The 16730-nt window shown below is 51.9% G+C and overlaps 5 protein-coding genes across 5 annotated transcripts; all 5 read left to right on the forward strand.

Moving 5' to 3' along the window:
• The first annotated feature begins 108 nt into the window (after window positions 1-108).
• SMAC4_08649 (uncharacterized protein) lies at window positions 109-1320 on the forward strand. The gene is made up of 2 exons (XM_003344405.2): window positions 109-630; window positions 719-1320. The coding sequence occupies exons 1-2, from the start codon at window positions 392-394 to the stop codon at window positions 1158-1160; spliced, it is 681 nt and encodes a 226-aa protein (XP_003344453.1). The 5' UTR covers window positions 109-391; the 3' UTR covers window positions 1161-1320.
• Window positions 1321-1838: 518 nt separating this feature from the next.
• Window positions 1839-3575, forward strand: SMAC4_08650 (uncharacterized protein). Its single transcript, XM_066090831.1, has 6 exons — window positions 1839-2043; window positions 2233-2278; window positions 2396-2410; window positions 2540-2574; window positions 2672-2912; window positions 2994-3575. Exons 1-6 carry the CDS (start codon window positions 2010-2012, stop codon window positions 3310-3312), a joined length of 690 nt encoding a protein of 229 aa, XP_065947370.1. The 5' UTR covers window positions 1839-2009; the 3' UTR covers window positions 3313-3575.
• A 1577-nt stretch (window positions 3576-5152) lies between these two features.
• On the forward strand, window positions 5153-9018 carry SMAC4_08651 (uncharacterized protein). The gene is made up of 2 exons (XM_003344408.2): window positions 5153-7526; window positions 7686-9018. Exons 1-2 carry the CDS (start codon window positions 5811-5813, stop codon window positions 7959-7961), a joined length of 1992 nt encoding a protein of 663 aa, XP_003344456.2. The 5' UTR covers window positions 5153-5810; the 3' UTR covers window positions 7962-9018.
• Window positions 9019-11748: 2730 nt separating this feature from the next.
• SMAC4_08653 (uncharacterized protein) lies at window positions 11749-14455 on the forward strand. Its single transcript, XM_003344409.2, has 4 exons — window positions 11749-12012; window positions 12080-12559; window positions 12674-12918; window positions 12982-14455. The coding sequence occupies exons 1-4, from the start codon at window positions 11972-11974 to the stop codon at window positions 14184-14186; spliced, it is 1971 nt and encodes a 656-aa protein (XP_003344457.1). The 5' UTR covers window positions 11749-11971; the 3' UTR covers window positions 14187-14455.
• A 252-nt stretch (window positions 14456-14707) lies between these two features.
• SMAC4_12077 (uncharacterized protein) lies at window positions 14708-16724 on the forward strand. The gene is made up of 2 exons (XM_066091048.1): window positions 14708-15212; window positions 15331-16724. The coding sequence occupies exons 1-2, from the start codon at window positions 14852-14854 to the stop codon at window positions 16437-16439; spliced, it is 1470 nt and encodes a 489-aa protein (XP_065947371.1). The 5' UTR covers window positions 14708-14851; the 3' UTR covers window positions 16440-16724.
• The last annotated feature ends 6 nt before the right edge of the window (window positions 16725-16730 follow it).

A 16730-nucleotide genomic window follows, 5' to 3' on the forward strand; every position in this document is an offset into this window, starting at 1 on the left:
GTGCGTCAAGTCCAATCGGCGCGTCTAATTCCGCCAAAGGGAAGAGATTCTCGAACCATTTCAGGGGATTCATCATTCCATTCTTTTTCTTACATCTGACTCTTTTGACATTTTTATTTTATTTTATTACAGCATCTTCAGCACATTTGTGACTTCATGAGATAGCGCATTTCGAACCTCTTAGTATCCGAGACCTACCATCACCTCCCTTAATCTCGACGACAAGGTGCGCCGAGCTCCTCGCAACCAGACAAGGACAGGCGGTATCCTGATATCACCACCGATAAAAATCTTTAATCAACTCGGCCAATTTGTATAGTCGCCTTCAGCAACTGAGCGCGCGAAACGCTTTCACACCGACTACCCTCTTCAAGCCCAACTACCCATCATCATGGCGCGACGACCGCACATAACGCTGATGCTCGTCGTCGGCGTCATCCTTTTTGTGTTTACGACCTACATGCTCTCCACGAGTGGCTCTTCAGCGGAAACACAACATTCGGAATCTTTCGATTTGGGCGACCATAAGATTGCTAGCCACGACGACGGCAGCAAGCCCCCGTTTGGAATATCGGATAACATCCTCAAGGGCGGCTCTATCGCTCCCAAGCTAGAGAACGCGACGGCCAAGTATGTCTACCATGTCTATCATGTTCATGTCCATAACCCAGTCGCCAGGCATTATCTCGAATGCTAACCATAATAACCACAACAACAGAGCCGAACTAGGCCGCGCTTCCTGGCGTCTCTTCCACACCATGATGGCGCGCTTCCCCGAGACCCCGACCGCCGACGAGTCGCTAGCCTTGAAAACCTACATCCAGCTATTCGCCCGCTTGTATCCCTGTGGCGACTGCGCGTCGCACTTCCAGAAGCTGCTGAAGAAGTACCCGCCGCAGACGAGCGGGCGCAACGCGGCGGCCGGGTGGGCTTGCTTTGTGCATAATGAGGTCAACAAGCGCCTCAAGAAAGAGCAGTTTGACTGTAACAATATTGGGGATTTCTATGATTGTGGCTGTGGGGAGGAAGGCGGTGCCAAAAAGCCCGAGGGGGAGGCTGGAGCTGGAGTTGGGGCTGGGGCTGGGGCAGAGGTAAAGACGGGGACAAAGGAGGGAGGGGATCTCAAGATGGATTGGGTGATGGATGGGAGGACAAGTTAATAATGTAGGGATGTGAGATTTTTACATGGACCTGCAAATGACTTTGCCTATTGAGTCTGGACAGGAATGTCTTGAATATCGTAGGCGTTATACAGCTACCGACTGGTGGCCGGTTCCGACTCGGGTGAGCTTAAACCGAGGGAGGTACAAATTCTAGGGCGCTATGGACACAAAGTACATAGTCAACGACATGGATGTGCCTGTTTCTCTCCCCTCGCCAGCTCCAGTCTCCAGGCCCCTTGGCGACAAATCCTTTGAGGTATTGAGCATCGCCTTTGTGGTCGCCAAATACCTACGCGCCGCGGTTCAGAACGTCGATGAGTTGAGTGACTGTGGTCAATGAAACGACATGACCATTGCCTTTTGTTGTCTCGGTGACTATCCTGCTGTAGGTAAATAAACCCGCTTAGACAATATCCCTTCCTATTCCGAATCCCCGATCCATGACGATGACGTTATCCGATGGAGTCGCGTTCAACAAGGGACTGATAAGATAACAGCGATAAGAGCGTCGCCGCGGCTATCGCACGTGATCCACTTAAGCCAAGCCGCCTGCAACACGCGTGTTTGGAGCTGCCTTGAGCTGAGGGGGCCTAAGCTTCCACTCAACTGGCCGGTCCCGCCTTCTGATGGGCCCGCCTTCGCCGCCTTCGAGGTTCACCTGGAGTTGGAGCTTCCCTCAGTACAAACAACGCCGAACAACACAGAACATACCTTACATAACGACTCCACGACTCCACGACTTTGCTCTCTCCGTCCTATCTACACTACCGCGAGCGTCCGACCGATTGTCCACGAATTTAACGGCGCTTTACGTTAGAACAACAGCCACTCGATACCCCCGTCATCATGGAGTTTGGAAACTCGGGCGTGCTTAGCGAAGGTGAGCTCCTCCAACTTCCATTTGGCGTCGCATTCCATGTCAAGCCATCACCATCACGGCCTCACCACTAGCTACAAGTCAACAACCTACCCACTCTCCCCGAGTCTCGCGAATTCCCCGCAATTAACAACATACCTCTTCCGCCGTTGGTCGCAGACAACACATGTTAACCGCTATTGTCCCCTACAGATGGCATCCATGTCGACATGGACAGGTTGAAGAAGGGTGAGGTCAAGTAAGTACACCACACTGCGCCGCGCAACGTTCCAGTTCCTACCCCATGCATAACGTTGTCGCAAGTGATGCGCAACAACAAATGAAGCAGTCCGCTAACTTGTTTGTCTTTTAATAGCTTGGGTACCTCGATGTAAGCTTCCTCCGAAACCGTCTGCCCCTCCCTGCCTTACAGCCCCAAACCCCCTCGACGATGCGACAGAATCCCCGGTAGCCGTACAAGAAGCAACAGCGATGTCTAACGAGGTTACTATGAATATAGCATGGCGGTCACATTCAAGGATGGTGTTATTCTCGGTTAGTCTCTTCCCGTCGAACAGCACTACACACCTTTGATTCTGGATCCGGTAGACAGAGTTATTGATCGCATGCTGACACCTTCACCTTCAAATAGGAGCCGACTCCCGTACAACCACGGGCGCCTACATTGCCAACCGCGTAACCGACAAGCTCACCAAAGTATCCGAAACCATCTGGTGCTGCCGCTCGGGCTCCGCCGCCGACACACAAGCCGTCGCCGACATTGTGCAATACCAGCTGGGACTGTACGAGATGGTCAACGCCAGGCCCCCCACGACACAGACGGCTGCAGCCATTTTCCAGGAAATCGCTTATTCCAACAAGGATCGGTTGACGTGCGTTTACCCCTCCTGCTCCCCCCTTTCTCTTATCATGCACTTGTTGAAGACTTCCTGCTGACGTTCGTATTCCAACAGCGCCGGCCTCATTATCGCTGGCTGGGACGCCCGCCACGGTGGTCAAGTGTACAACATCCCGCTCGGCGGCTCCCTGCACAAGCAGTCCTATGCGATTGGCGGTTCGGGATCCACGTACATTTATGGTTTCTGCGACGCCAACTGGAAGGAAGGCATGGAGGAGGCGGAAGCCGTGGCATTTGTCAAGGAGGCGCTCAAGGAGGCGATCAAGTGGGACGGCTCCTCGGGAGGTGTCATCAGGATGGTAGTGTTGACTGAGAAGGGCGCCGACAGGCATCTCTACTTGCCTGATACGGATTACAAGGTCAGGCACCAGTGAGGATCCCGAAGAAGGGGATGGTGGGTTTGTGGAGATGATGGACATCCGTAGTATGAAACTGCGGGTGAACTGTGGGAAGAGACGAGCTAACGGTCGAACCTCAACCCTTTGCTCAAGAGAGTAGACTTACACCAAGAAGGTGTATTAATACGATATGATACATAAGAAGACAAAAAGTTCAAACAGGATCTCAGTAATAGCAGACACTAAACACCACTGTTGTCTATAGGCTGACTAGTACAGCTGGAAGTGGTTACCTCTACCCAGAGCATGGCGACGTGTTGATCTTGATTCATATTTATGAACGAGACTTGTTATACTTGGGTAAGGTGATGTTATCGTGGTTGCACATCCTATTGTAGGTATGCTGTTATGCCCCACTACAGATGAATCGTGGCGAACGGGAGGTTGGCGATGGAGGTAGTTTGGCGTCATAGTTGTTTGTTACACGAGGTAGATTCAACGGTATAATGACATTCTTTTGCTTAAAAGCTACAGCCTTTATGGTTCCAACTAATGGTTTCATGGTTTCTTCAAATCGTCTGCTTAAAGCCAAACAAATTAAAGCATATAACCTCGATAAGCGCCAGCGGTTGAAGTCAACAGCTCCACTTGTACGTGTATACGAAAGAGGTAATTTTGTTGCTGCTAGCATCCATTGCCACATCACTCACTCGCCAACGATACCTACCTCTGCGAAATCTGCAAAATCAGCTTATACCAATACATAAGGTGCCTATCAGCGAGGTCGGCGGCGAGCTTGTTGCGTCAAAGGGTTACAGAAGTGAGAGGAGGAGCCCACTTTATACGTCAATCTTCCCCCTTGATACGTAACGGCACCGTTACGCTACGGTGAAGTGGTAAATTACACGAGATGGCTTCATATAGTACGAGCGTAAGGATTGTTGTCTTCCGGCTGTTGTGCGAGTATCTGAAACAAGCTGTCCTACCTCCATCATTTCCAGAACTGCTGAATGTAGCTTCGAGTTCAAGATAGGGTAAGAAGTGGTTGACAGTGACGTCGCCGGGTAGCTGTAGCTGTTTGTTATCGATGCCTTGCTCTCTTGTGGACGCAAGTAACAACCGGTTGTCGTAAGATTGCCTAGGTACTTGCCTCTGCTCATTCAATCTCTCCTCTTACAACTGACTGATTCGGATGACTTCCCAAAAGATGATGTGCCCAAGGGCAAAGGAATGACCATACCGCCAAATACCCGCCCTTCAAGCCATCCGCGGTGCCGGTGAGGTGCTGGACGTGGTCGGACAAGCATACCTTACCTTGGCTAAACGGCCCAGGCGGGTTGTTTGCTGGCAGCTTAGCCTCCCGTCCCCAAAAGCTCTGGGCCCAGGCTGCATCGTAACGGGCCTTGGATGGGCTCAACGGCAATGGCGTCAACGGTGGTTCAAGTGGCAGATAGACAACAAAGAACAAGCGCGGTGGCCAAGTGAACCAAGCAGGTGAGTGAACGGGATGGCGGTTAGCGGTCAGGGCAAGTTTATTGTTGTGTGCTTCCACTACTTGTTGTGCTTGTTGTACAACGCATAGCATAACGCGCACGACATTACCGTCGACGAGGATAGTCGCATGATGTTGTGTTTTTGTTGAGGTAGAGGTAGAGATAGGAAAGTGAAGCGTGTCATGGCTGTGATTGCTATCCATCCCGTCAGCTGGGATCCCCTCACATTAATCGATGTTTGTTTCATCTTGGAAAGAGGTTTCGATTTTTACTCGACTCGCGCGCCCACGTGTTGATGTTTGGCTTTTGTGGTTGGTGTTTTGGTCCGACGGGAGAAAATGAACAAGGGATCATGGATGGATTGGATGTTGTGATGAAAGTTACGCAGGTCTGGGAAGTTCAGCTGAGGTTTGCTAGTAATACTGTGCTGTGTTATTATCGTCGTATAGTGTATTGATACGGGTAATATTACGATGCCAACCCATCCCGCGTACGGCTAGACACAGCCCCCTAGCAGCCCCGTAGCGACCCCGAGTGCCCACCAAAGCTGGAACCCACCGAAGGAAGCCCCCACTCTGTTTCGACCTGATGCCGTCCCGATACCGATTAGTACCTTACCTTAGCAATTACCTTACCTCATCTGTTCAGTTCCAGTCCAACCCGACCATCCAATTTCGACAAAGTCTTGATTGCACTTTGTAGTTGCACTTTGCAAGCACTCAGTTGCGCTATCGCCTACCGCCATCGCATCAATCAGTCAATCCCAGTGTCATTGACTCTGACTCCCTCGATCGATACACCGACCTCAGCCTCGACATCCATCCATCCATTTACTTCTCCAGTTCCGACTACTAGACCACACGCAGCCAGATCACGACCCGCTAAACGCCTCCGATAGCTTACTCAAAAACACCCGACCGCAATCGCATCCATCACATCATACGACGACAACAGTTCCGATAGACTCCAGCCACGACAACAGACAGACAACAAACACCAAACGCCAGATAGACAGACTACATACAACCAGACAATGCCAGTATGGCCGCATTAATGGGTGACGTCTTTACCGATACTCCTCGCTTCCACGACAGGATGCACTCCTCTCAACACTATCAAAGCCCCTCCCACTCGTCATCCTCGCCATCGACGACGACTACCTCCTCCGCCGCCGGCACCCGCCCAAGAACAACCTCGATTCATAACCCTCAGTCTCGCCCGAGTCCGAGCCCCAGGAGGCAGGCCTCCGCGACCGCCACTACCCCAATCCCACGATGTGCTTCCTCCTCTCAGCAGCAACAACAACACCACCCTCAAGGTTGGATCGAGTCCACACCAAACACCGATGACGCACAGACAAAGCATCAACAACACCAAGAGTCCACTGGGGGCGCCTCCCGCTTCCCTTCCCCGCCTTCGTCCGCTTCTCCAAACAGACCTCTCCGACAACAGCTGCATGGCGTCCACGATACAGTCCCAACACAACCGTCTGACCCGTCTTCAGCCTCATCTTCCACCGCTTCGTCTACTAGCACCGCAGCTACCGTAATCCCCGCCGACCATTCCGGGATTGCGAGGGGTATTCCTTCTCCGGCCCCGGACGCCGATAACAACACCACCCGCACCTGGCGGCCCAGCCACCGTACTGTTCCGTCCAACAACCGCATCCCAATCCTTGACCAAGCCAACACCCCCACTGCTCGCACCCCCAACTACCAACAAGCTCACCAACTTCCCCCTCCACCCCAGCCCAAGGTTATCAACATCCGCGACCTTCACCACATTCAGGCCCTCGTTCAACAAGATGGCCACCCGCTCTCCGCCTCCTCCGGGACTGGCAACGGCATGCTTACCGACGACCTCCCGCTCCAACAAATGCGCTACGAAATCAGCGGGATGCCCATCTCGGATATCATCGAAATGGTGGCGGCACTGTTGACCAAGATCACGACGACCAACGACTTGCAGCATGACGCTTTGCAAAGAAATCAGGTGCATTTGAGACAGGCGGAGGCACAGGCTCGACACCAAGAGGAACGACAACGACGAGAGAAGGAAGGGGAGGAAAATAACGGGGGACGAGGCCGGGCCGGGAGCAGTAGCGGAGGGACAGGAACTGGGAATGGCGCAGGGAGCAACAGCAGCAGCAGAGAAATCGGACACAGCAACACCAGCGGACACATGTCCCCCCTCTCCTCCTCCGTCCTCGCCTTCCACGGTAAGAACGTGCCGGCTATCACCATCCTCAGCTACCTCACCCGCATCCACAAGTACTGCCCCACCACGTATGAGGTGTTTTTGTCTTTGCTGGTCTACTTTGACCGCATGACGGAACGGGTCAACGACATGGTGGTCAAGAGCGAAGAGGAGAGGAGGAGACGACGTTTCGAGGAGCAACAGGCTCGACAGAAACAAACTGCTGCGACGGCAGGTTATGAGAAGGGGACGGCGGACGATCCAGATGTCCTTATGCGGGATATGTCTGATGACAATAAAGCGCACGATAGCGACGAGACGGATTCGGATTTGGCTGATGATGATGACGACGAAGAGATGGCTGATGAGCCTAAGCCTAAGCAAAGTGTTGTTGGTGGGTCCAGGAGCATGAGGGAACAGGAAGAAGAGGAGGAAGAGGAGGAACAGGCGACGTATTTTGTCGTGGACAGCTTCAACATTCACAGGTTGATCATCGCTGGGGTTACTTGCGCGAGCAAGTTCTTTAGCGATGTATTTTATACTAATTCCCGCTATGCTAAGGTATGTTTACTTTCCCCTTTTTTTGATCATATTCTCCCCCTCTCCTCTCTTTTTCCTTTATTTTTCCATCTTAGTCCCCTCCCTCCTCCAGCATGTTCTGCTCTCTTCACTCTCTCCGATCCCAAACCTAGTTAGCAAATAATAACAGATATGTCACAGGTCGGCGGTCTTCCCCTCCCAGAACTCAACCACCTCGAACTCCAATTCCTTCTACTCAACGACTTCCGCCTCGCCGTCCCCGTCGAAGACCTCGAAGCGTACGCCACCATGTTGGTCGAGTTCTACGCTAGAGAGGTAGTTACGCAGACGACGCGCGGAAAACCTAGCTCGACTGCTGTTGCTGCTGGTTCGAGTAATGCCGTTGCTGCTGGTTCGAGTAATGCCGTTGCTGCTGGTGCTTCCGCCGTGGCGGCGGCGGCGGTGGTGGCGGAGTAGAGTACCGCTGAGACTGTCGATGGCGTGGCCAAGGGGATGGAGGGTTTAGGGCTTTCAGACGCGGAGAGTGGGAAGAAGCGTACTGGATGAAGAGGGAGAGGGCTTGGAGGGATGCGGAGCTGTTGGAGAATGTGAAGAGGCGTGGAAGAGAGGGAATGACCTGCTCTTCGGATTGTGAGGGTGTTTATGATTGGTGACAGAGGGGTTGGAGGTAGGGGAGGATTTAATTGCTGTTTGTGGCTGGTGAAAGGCATGTGGTGCGATGGACGCCGTCTTACCAAGCAGAGAGGGGGTTTTTACCAAGCGGAGAGGGGGTTTTTACCAAGCGGAGAGGGGGTTTCTTGGAGCGATTGTTGTCGTTTTCGTGGTTCTTGTCGTACCAGTGTTGTTTGCGCATTATTGTTGATGTTTCTGTTGGCCAGCAGCGGTTGTCGGTTGATGCTGTTTTTACTACTTGACGCAGTTGTCTGTCTCTTTTTTTCTGTTGTCGCTGTTGTTTCCTTCGTTGCTCCAGACCTTACTTACACACACTACACACTACACACTCTACACACACACTACACACTACACACACTACACACACACTACACACTACACACTACTACAGCTTGCTTATGTACAGCTTATGGAATGACGGCATGATCAGTTTTTCTCTGTTTCTGTTTTTCTCTTGTCACTACTACTGCTACTTCTTCTTTCACTTTTCACTTGACGAGTTCGTTGTTGCTATACATAGACATTTGGCTGGTTTTTGGTCTCTCGTTTTCGCCGTTCTTGCGCTTCTTCATCGTTTCTGCTTTCCGGCGACATTTTCTTGGTTTCATACGTTCTGATTTGTCGGTCTCCTTCTGCTCACGCTTCTGCTCAGGAATAAAAACGAACCCATACATCCAAGAAAGACAGCGCCCATATCATAGCTTGCGAGCGATGGATGGTTGGTTGGACTTTGAACTACCTTCTTCATCGTCATGTGGAAACAGGGACTGGTTTGATGAATGAATTAGACGATCACTTACCTTGCCTTGCCTTCCCTTGTTGCACCACTGTCTCCATGTTCACTAAGACATGTGAATCGATGTTTTTGCATGATACCTATCCAGCTGTCCAAAACTATCAATCAAAAAAAAAACAAAAAAAAACAGGGTCCTCACTACAGTTGTAGTAAGTAGTACACTCACAAATTCGGATTAGTTTTACCCCAACGTAGTATCGTCTTACAATGTCTTCCCTGGCGTCAGGTAGCTGGGCGTGGTAGGCGTCGAGGCGTCAGGCGTCTAAAAACGGGTGGCTTGGTGGTTTGCCGCTCAGTAAGACGGTAACGGGTCGGGTGTCGTTTAACGCTCTTGGCAAACACTCGGTTACAACGGCATGTTCCCTTGTCAATTTGATTGAGATGTGTTGGATATCTCGTGATTTTGCGTCTTGGCCATTTTTCTTTTGTTCACTGTGCTTTTCATGATCTTTGAGGATGAAAGAGAGGGAGGGAAAAAGCTGGGGGCGCGTGCGATGGAATTTTATCTAGGAATCGATGCGAGTTCCTCGGATTCGGACCACTGACCAAACATCGACCCTTTGGATGCTCGTGTTGATCACCAACACCACCAAGTCCATTCAGTGTTGTGCCTACCACAGTACATTGTATTGAAATGCATCAATATGTGACACGGCTCGAAAAGCTGTGATAAGGCTGCCAGTGCTTGCTTATTTACACGTGCGATCACAAGGGAGAATGGCTTGAATGGATACGGGAGATACGGAGGTGGAGGATGACCCCGAGGACCTCTAGGACCCTGATTGCTTCTTCACACGTGAGAAACAGTTCAGGGTACATAAGGTATACAGGTACTGAAGCTCAGGTGAAGTTCCAAACAGAGAGGGCCGCCTCCATGTCCATACACTACTCCCGTCCCGGTCCCTCGCCCGTGCGACTGCCACTGTCGTCAGCCAAGGCGTTGATGCTGATGTGCAATCGCCATGTCCAAGCTCCCACTTTTTGCTTCCTGTCGCTTTGCTTTTGATATCCAAAATTTCATGACGCCGTCAGACATTGAACTTTCTTTGTCGCCGCAATGCGAGCCAAGTGAAGTACTAACTTCAAAAGAGGTAGACTAAAAAACAGAGGCGAACGGCAACGGTTTGCGCCAAGCTTAATCGGGACCGAGTGATGGTAAGGTGATTGGGGTGTTGGTTGTGTAGTTCACTGTCCAGTCCCTGTGTCGGTGCACAAGCGTCATGGCAGTGGCGGACGGGAACACCCAGAAGGGGGAGGGAAGGAGGGGAACACAAAGTTGGCCAACGACCAAAGAGAAACGATCAAATTCTTTACTGGGGTAGATGGGGGTCAACGCTGGGCTGGATTTGATGAGAAGTCATTCTCGAAGTGAAGTGATCAACAGGACTCAATGTCATGTTCAAAATCCAGAACGGACGAGACCTGTAGACCAAGCTCTTGGACCATGTCTGGTCTTCCTTTCCTTCGAGATGAAAGTGGATTTGGAAGGCATTGAAACACTGTTTGAGAAATGTCAACTTACACATACCTACCTACCGTGCCTGAACGGACGGACTCCCCGCGGGGTTGATCATTGATGGCGTCTGGGGAAGGATGGAAGAGGCGTTCGACAATTTGTGCCCCTGTAGTCTTCTATCACCGTCAACATCGACAGGACAACATCAATATCGAAAAAAAAAGAGATCAATCCAAGCAGAGGTGTTGCCATCGGTCAACCATCACTCATCGAAACTGGGATGACGAGGTGCACATTCCTCAGTGAGGGGTAACATGCAAGTACCACCGATCTTTTTGCTGACATTCACATTTTTACGTTCTTCCTCACCACATCCCGAAGAACTCTCCAATTGAGAAGGGCAACCAGACCGAGACACGAAACCGGGGACCCAGAAACTCGTGCAATGCATGCAAACATGTACACTTTTACGGATAGGTAAGTGATCACAAGCCAGCCTCTTCCAGGACCAAGACAAACTGGAGAGAAGCCGGAAAAGGCCGAAGTCAACCTTGCTTGATCAATCAAAACCTCGAAATCGAATGAGAACAGTCAACTGTGGAGGACCATACGGGCACAATCCACCATCCACATGGCTTTGATATTTCCCAAGTTCCCACTCCTCCACAAACAAAATACCACCCTTCCCCCCAATTCCCCCGCATATAACCCTGGAAAGGCTGGGGGTCGGCTACTGTGGCTCCACAGCTTGGTGACACCGGTTGCTGAAGCCGGCCAAGATCGACGACATGCCGAGACGGAGAACAAGGCAGTCACTGACAGGCACTCGGGGATAAGGTCAAGGATCCCGAAGAATAGCCATACAAAACATTAACCAGGCTCGGGCCAAGAAAAAGAACACTGACCAAAAAGACACAAGGACCAGCCAAGCGGACTCGATTCCTGTAATTCCCTGAGAAGTGGCAGACAGTCTTACACAGTCAGACAGTCCACAGTAAGAAACTACGTTACACCACGGGTTACCATGTGTGATAAATGTATAGCCGGACGGCCTGAGCACAACCACTCATGAGCTCATCCCGTCAGTGCCCGTGTGCGGGTGTGGTACAACCTCACAGATATTGAGGTTGTACAGTGCCTCGAATGCCCTCCTCCATGTTTGCCGAGTACGTACCGATGATCCCTTCCTCATGCCGTCTTGGTCTCGCCCGAAGCCTGGTACGCTGAGTGAGATCGATCCATGGCGAGCAAAAAAAAAAGAGACGGAGGAGGCCAATATTCTCAGGGATATGGAAAAACTCAACCTCCTCAAGTGAAAGGCTGGGGTTGGAATCTGGGGTCTGGGGGTGATGGACACTGGCTGGAGGGAAAAGGTATATCTTCCCCAGGTACCCCGGATTTGGTGTTCCGTCTTTGTGACCTGTGTTGTCCCTGTTTCTCCCTCTTCTTCATCCACAACCTCCCTCCTCACACCATCATCCAAGGCAGTCAATATAGTCCAGGGGCTAGCTTGGTGTAAGTGACCAAGCACTCACCTCAACCATGGGCCACAGTCCAGACCGAGAGAGTAGCGGGACTGCCGTGTAAGTCCAACCATTCCACAAGACCTCCCAATTCCCCCCAGGGCCCGTGTCACTAACACTCACCCAGAGACCCCAAAGGCGTAGCCGGCTCCCACATCGAACAAACACCCTCCAACATCGAAGCCAACCGAAGCCTCGAAGCCAAGCTCAAGAACCCCCTCGAAGGTCTCTCCCGCACCGAGCTCTTCTCGCGCGTCGAAACCTTTTGCGCCGAAAAGGGACTAAGCGAACACCTTCCTCTCTTCCGCAAGGGTGCAATCATCGCCCAATCCCCAGATGATTATGCCTCCATCACCGGCCCGGAAGCCTTGGACGAGGAGGAGAAAGCGGCCCTTCTCAAAGAGGTCGAACACAAGTGGCGGCTGCCGGCAAAGCTGTTCCTGACTATTGCCACTTGCTCCATTGGTGCGGCGGTCCAGGGCTGGGATCAGACTGGTACCAATGGCGCCAATCTCTTCTTTCCCGAGTATTATGGCATTGGAGGGGACTCTACAAGGGAGAAGATTCTTGTCGGGTTGATCAATGCCGGACCTTATATCGGAAGCGCGTAGGTACTCCCGTTGTTTCCTTCTTGTCCAGGGTGTGATGCCTCCGGCGGCCCCTACCGGGGAGGCAGGCCTCGCTTCGCTCGATTTTCGAAGTGGTGACTGACATTCGACAGATTCATCGGCTGCTGGCTTTCTGATCCCATCAACAACTGGATCGGTCGTCGTGGTGTCATCTTCGTCTCTGCTCACTTCTGTCTCTGGCCTGTCATCGGTTCCGCCTTCTGCCACACTTGGCCGCAGCAACTGGCCTGCCGTCTGCTCATGGGTATCGGTATGGGTGTAAAGGCTTCCACGGTCCCGATTTATGCTGCCGAGAACTCGCCTGCTTCTATTAGAGGCGCGCTGGTCATGTCATGGCGTGAGTACTTCCACAGCCCCCTCACGCAGGCGACGATGCTAACACCCCATGCCCCACCCCCAGAAATGTGGACAGCCTTCGGCATCTTCCTCGGTACCGCTTTCAACCTCGCCGTCTACCACACCAGCAAAAACATCAACTGGCGTCTCATGCTCGGCGCCCCCTTCCTTCCCGCCGTCCCCCTCCTCCTGCTCATCTACCTCTGCCCCGAGTCACCTCGCTGGTACATGAAAAAGAACCGCTACCCAGAAGCCTGGAAGTCTATGGTCCAGCTGCGCAACCACCCGCTCCAAGTAGCGCGCGACATGTTCTACATCCACTCGCAACTGGAAGTCGAACACGAGCTCCTGGCCGGGTCCAACTACGCCAAGCGCTTCGTCGAGCTCTTTACCGTCCCTCGCGTGCGCCGCGCCACACTCGCTGCTTTTACCGTCATGATCGCCCAGCAAATGTGCGGAATCAACATCATCGCCTTTTACAGTACCACCATTTTCAAGGAATCTGGCTCTAGCGAGTTCCAAGCTTTACTTTCGTCGTTTGGCTTCGGTCTCGTCAACTGGCTTTTCGCCTTCCCCGCCTTCTGGACAATCGACACTTTCGGCCGTCGTTCCCTTTTACTCTTCACCTTTCCGCAAATGATGTGGACTCTCCTCACAGCCGGTCTCTGCACGCTAATGGACATGGGTACCGCCCGCACCGCCCTGGTAGCCCTCTTCGTGTTCCTCTTCGCCGCCTTCTATTCCCCCGGAGAAGGCCCGGTACCATTTACTTACTCAGCCGAAGTCTTCCCCTTGTCGCACAGAGAAGTAGGCATGGGTTTCGCCGTCGCCACGTGTCTCTTCTGGGCCTCGGTGCTAGGCATCACCTTCCCCTTCCTGCTTGACTCCCTCGGCACCGTCGGCGCCTTCGGGTTATACGCGGGCTTCAATCTAGTGGCCTTCATCGCCATCTTCTTGTTTGTTCCCGAAACGAAGCAAAAGACGTTGGAGGAGCTGGATTATGTGTTTGCCGTCAAGACGAGCAAGTTCATGAAGTACCAGTGCACCAAGGCTTTGCCGTGGTTTTTCAAGTATTGGGTGTTTTGGCAGAGGAATGCCAAGCTCGAACCGCTTTATGAGTTTGATCGCGAGAAGGAACAGGAGAGGGAGAGAAGGGCGGAAGAGACGGGGACTGTTACTGGGACTGGGAGTGGTAGTGCCAGGGGGGCTGATGCTGCGGATGTGGATGAGAAGAAGGGGTTGGGGGGTGGAAATGCTCCTAATGCTTAGATGGGGACGGTTCGGGGTTGGTTGTTGTGTTGAAGTGGTTGGTCTTTGAGATCGCCGTGTTGTTTGGAATGGACGGATTTGTTCATCTTGGTTATGATATCCCCTTCCCTTTCCCTTTTCTATCGCTCCTTCGGTTTCGATCTTGTACGCTCTTGATATCACTATACCAATTTCTTTTTGAGGTCTGTCAAATTGCTTGAAGCTCTCCTACCACACAAACCGAAAACAATTTCAAGTATATCTCTACCTTTACATATAAGGAAAGTTGATGACATGTCGTGCATTCATCCCCAACAGCCATTCCCGAAGTCGGCTACAGCTACCAGTGATTCGTCCATGCAAGGAAAGCCGCTGTTTGGCTGAACTTGGCGACAGCTTATTCTTACGCGATAGTGTGTGAATGGCTCACGACAAGAGCTGAGCTGAGCTGAGCTGATAGATGAGGGGTCTTGGTCTGACCCGGCCGGCTTCGCTTTGACCCAGCCGAGCCAGCTTACCTTATTGTCCACTAGTAAGTAACGGGTAATTCGTTCCCCTCAGGTCCAGTCGGGTACGTCACTGACTATCTTTATTGCCGGCGTCGTTATCAGCATTCAATGTTGATATTAACAACGCAGCTGGGATTTTATAATATCAGATGAAGTCAGCCGGCACCAACGTCCTTTATGAAACTTGAGAGTTCAGAGGATCAGTCGGTCATATTCGCAATGATCACCACTTCATCAATCGGCCTCATCATTTCCCTCCTCGTTGTCATAGTCTTAGCAATCAATCTCTGGCTCCGTTCACACCAGAGAAGGCAGACATGGACATTCGCCACATCCTCGCCGTTTGTCAACCAGGACGAGAAAACACCACTCATCCACGACCGGGGCAACACTGTCAGTCAACGAAATGAAAATGAGAAAAACGGGAAAACGGCACAAGACGAAGCACCAAAGATCGTTCCCTTACCGGATTTTAACTGGAAAACCACCGAACCGCTCAAGTTCAGACCTTTTAAGCCGAGGTATCATATTACTATGGGTATTGCACCCTTTTCCTTACCTCTTTCTCCCTTACCATGGGCATGTACCCTCATGTTTACCTACCTCAGTAACATCTTTCCATTGACATTGACATTAACCTATGTGGAAATCCGAAGCACTCCAAAACAGCACCCCCTCCGATCTCATTATTATAGACAACAACTACCTCTCCCGAATCCGGTACCGACAAGAGACCTTGTCGCTGCATGCAGATGAAGTGATGGGTGTTTTGCCTGAAGGTCGTGAGGCTGTTAGGGAGTTGTACACTTATTTGCTGGGGGAGTATTTGCCGGTTAGGTATCCGGGGATGTTTCGGGTTGTTTCGGGCACTGGTGAGGATGAGGGTGAAGAGACAGGGAAGACGTTCCAGAACCTCATCACCAACGCTTCCTTTCGGCTATTCCCGCCTCCTTCAGACCCGCTGGACTGTTTAAGGGTAATAGCGCAGACGGTGGAAGATGATTTCTTCCTTTTGCTTCCCTTTCCCTGTTCTTCCCCCCCTTCTGTCCCTTCCGCTTCTTCTCCTGCCTCACTATCCTCACCATCCTGCACATCCCCAACCAACCCCAGCCCCAACTCCCCCAGCGATACCACCACCCCTAATACCAGCACGCAAACACAACATTACTGCGTCGCCTTCCTCAACATCCACCCCTCAGGCTTCACCCCCCTCTCAAAACTCGGTCTCCCCCTCTCTCAAATCCACAGCCCCGTCCCCTCCTACTCCAAAATCGGTCCATCAATGGAACGTTTCTTTTCCCGGTTACCCACCCAGAAACTAGTAAAAAGGGTGAATTGGGGGATTCAGTTACATTCGGAGCTGTACTCGCCTAGTGGGAACCATGTACATCAGGAGGATTTGGACTCGGGGAGGGTGGCGATGGAGGAGGTGAAACCTGAGGATTTTGGGGATACAGAAGCGGAGGAGGCGAGGTTGAGGGTTGAATTGCAGGGATGTTGGAGGTTGAGAGAGACAAAGGCAGTGGTTTTTGGGTTTAAAACTTATTTGTATGGACTTAAAGAGGTGAAGGGGGAGGTGGTGGATGTGGAAATGGAGGGAGATGGGAAGGGTAATGGGGGAAAGGGGAACACGGAAAAGATGAAAATGGGAGAAGCATTGGCGCAGGCTATTGAAGGATTGGGAGAGGGGAACGCACCGGGGATGTGGAGGTATAAGGGGGCTGTGAGATGGGGAGGGGCGGTGGTTAGGTGGTTGAGGAGTTGATGCCGTGGAAAGGAATGAAAGGTCTGATGGGAAGTTGAGATGATTCCTTCGGATGGCGGATTAACTTGTTAAGCCAAATGGAAGGAGTCATGACGGAAAGTGGAGGGAGTAACGGACGCAGAAGGACCGAGGGCCGTCACCCGGCTTCCAGTGTCGGAGGACGGAATATCGGGGCTTAGAATCGGTACTATGACACTTGATAACCCCTGAATAACACCACGGGCGTCGTCAGCTTCTCTCTTTCAACAAGTTAACCCAACCTACAAGAAAGTGGAAGAACGGCGCTGGGGG

This window comes from Sordaria macrospora, chromosome 6 (genome assembly GCF_033870435.1).
Source record: "Sordaria macrospora chromosome 6, complete sequence".
Classification (NCBI taxonomy): Eukaryota; Fungi; Ascomycota; class Sordariomycetes; order Sordariales; family Sordariaceae; genus Sordaria; species Sordaria macrospora.

What these genes read in the sequence shown, in the direction of transcription:
- SMAC4_08650 (XM_066090831.1), top strand. Translation starts at nt 2,010, where the DNA reads ATGGAGTTTGGAAACTCGGGCGTGCTTAGCGAAG. An exon ending in CTCGGGCGTGCTTAGCGAAG is followed by an intron (nt 2,044 to 2,232) that starts GTGAGCTCCTCC and finishes TGTCCCCTACAG; the next exon opens with ATGGCATCCATGTCGACATG. An exon ending in CAAGGATGGTGTTATTCTCG is followed by an intron (nt 2,575 to 2,671) that starts GTTAGTCTCTTC and finishes ACCTTCAAATAG; the next exon opens with GAGCCGACTCCCGTACAACC.
- SMAC4_12077 (XM_066091048.1), top strand. Translation starts at nt 14,852, where the DNA reads ATGAAACTTGAGAGTTCAGAGGATCAGTCGGTCATATTCGCAATGATC. An exon ending in GAGGTATCATATTACTATGG is followed by an intron (nt 15,213 to 15,330) that starts GTATTGCACCCT and finishes GGAAATCCGAAG; the next exon opens with CACTCCAAAACAGCACCCCC.
- SMAC4_08653 (XM_003344409.2), top strand. Translation starts at nt 11,972, where the DNA reads ATGGGCCACAGTCCAGACCGAGAGAGTAGCGGGACTGCCGT. An exon ending in GAGAGTAGCGGGACTGCCGT is followed by an intron (nt 12,013 to 12,079) that starts GTAAGTCCAACC and finishes ACACTCACCCAG; the next exon opens with AGACCCCAAAGGCGTAGCCG. An exon ending in GGACCTTATATCGGAAGCGC is followed by an intron (nt 12,560 to 12,673) that starts GTAGGTACTCCC and finishes GACATTCGACAG; the next exon opens with ATTCATCGGCTGCTGGCTTT.
- SMAC4_08651 (XM_003344408.2), top strand. Translation starts at nt 5,811, where the DNA reads ATGGCCGCATTAATGGGTGACGTCTTTACCGATACTCCTCGCTTCCAC. An exon ending in CTAATTCCCGCTATGCTAAG is followed by an intron (nt 7,527 to 7,685) that starts GTATGTTTACTT and finishes GATATGTCACAG; the next exon opens with GTCGGCGGTCTTCCCCTCCC.
- SMAC4_08649 (XM_003344405.2), top strand. Translation starts at nt 392, where the DNA reads ATGGCGCGACGACCGCACATAACGCTGATGCTCGTCGTCGGCGTCATC. An exon ending in CTAGAGAACGCGACGGCCAA is followed by an intron (nt 631 to 718) that starts GTATGTCTACCA and finishes CCACAACAACAG; the next exon opens with AGCCGAACTAGGCCGCGCTT.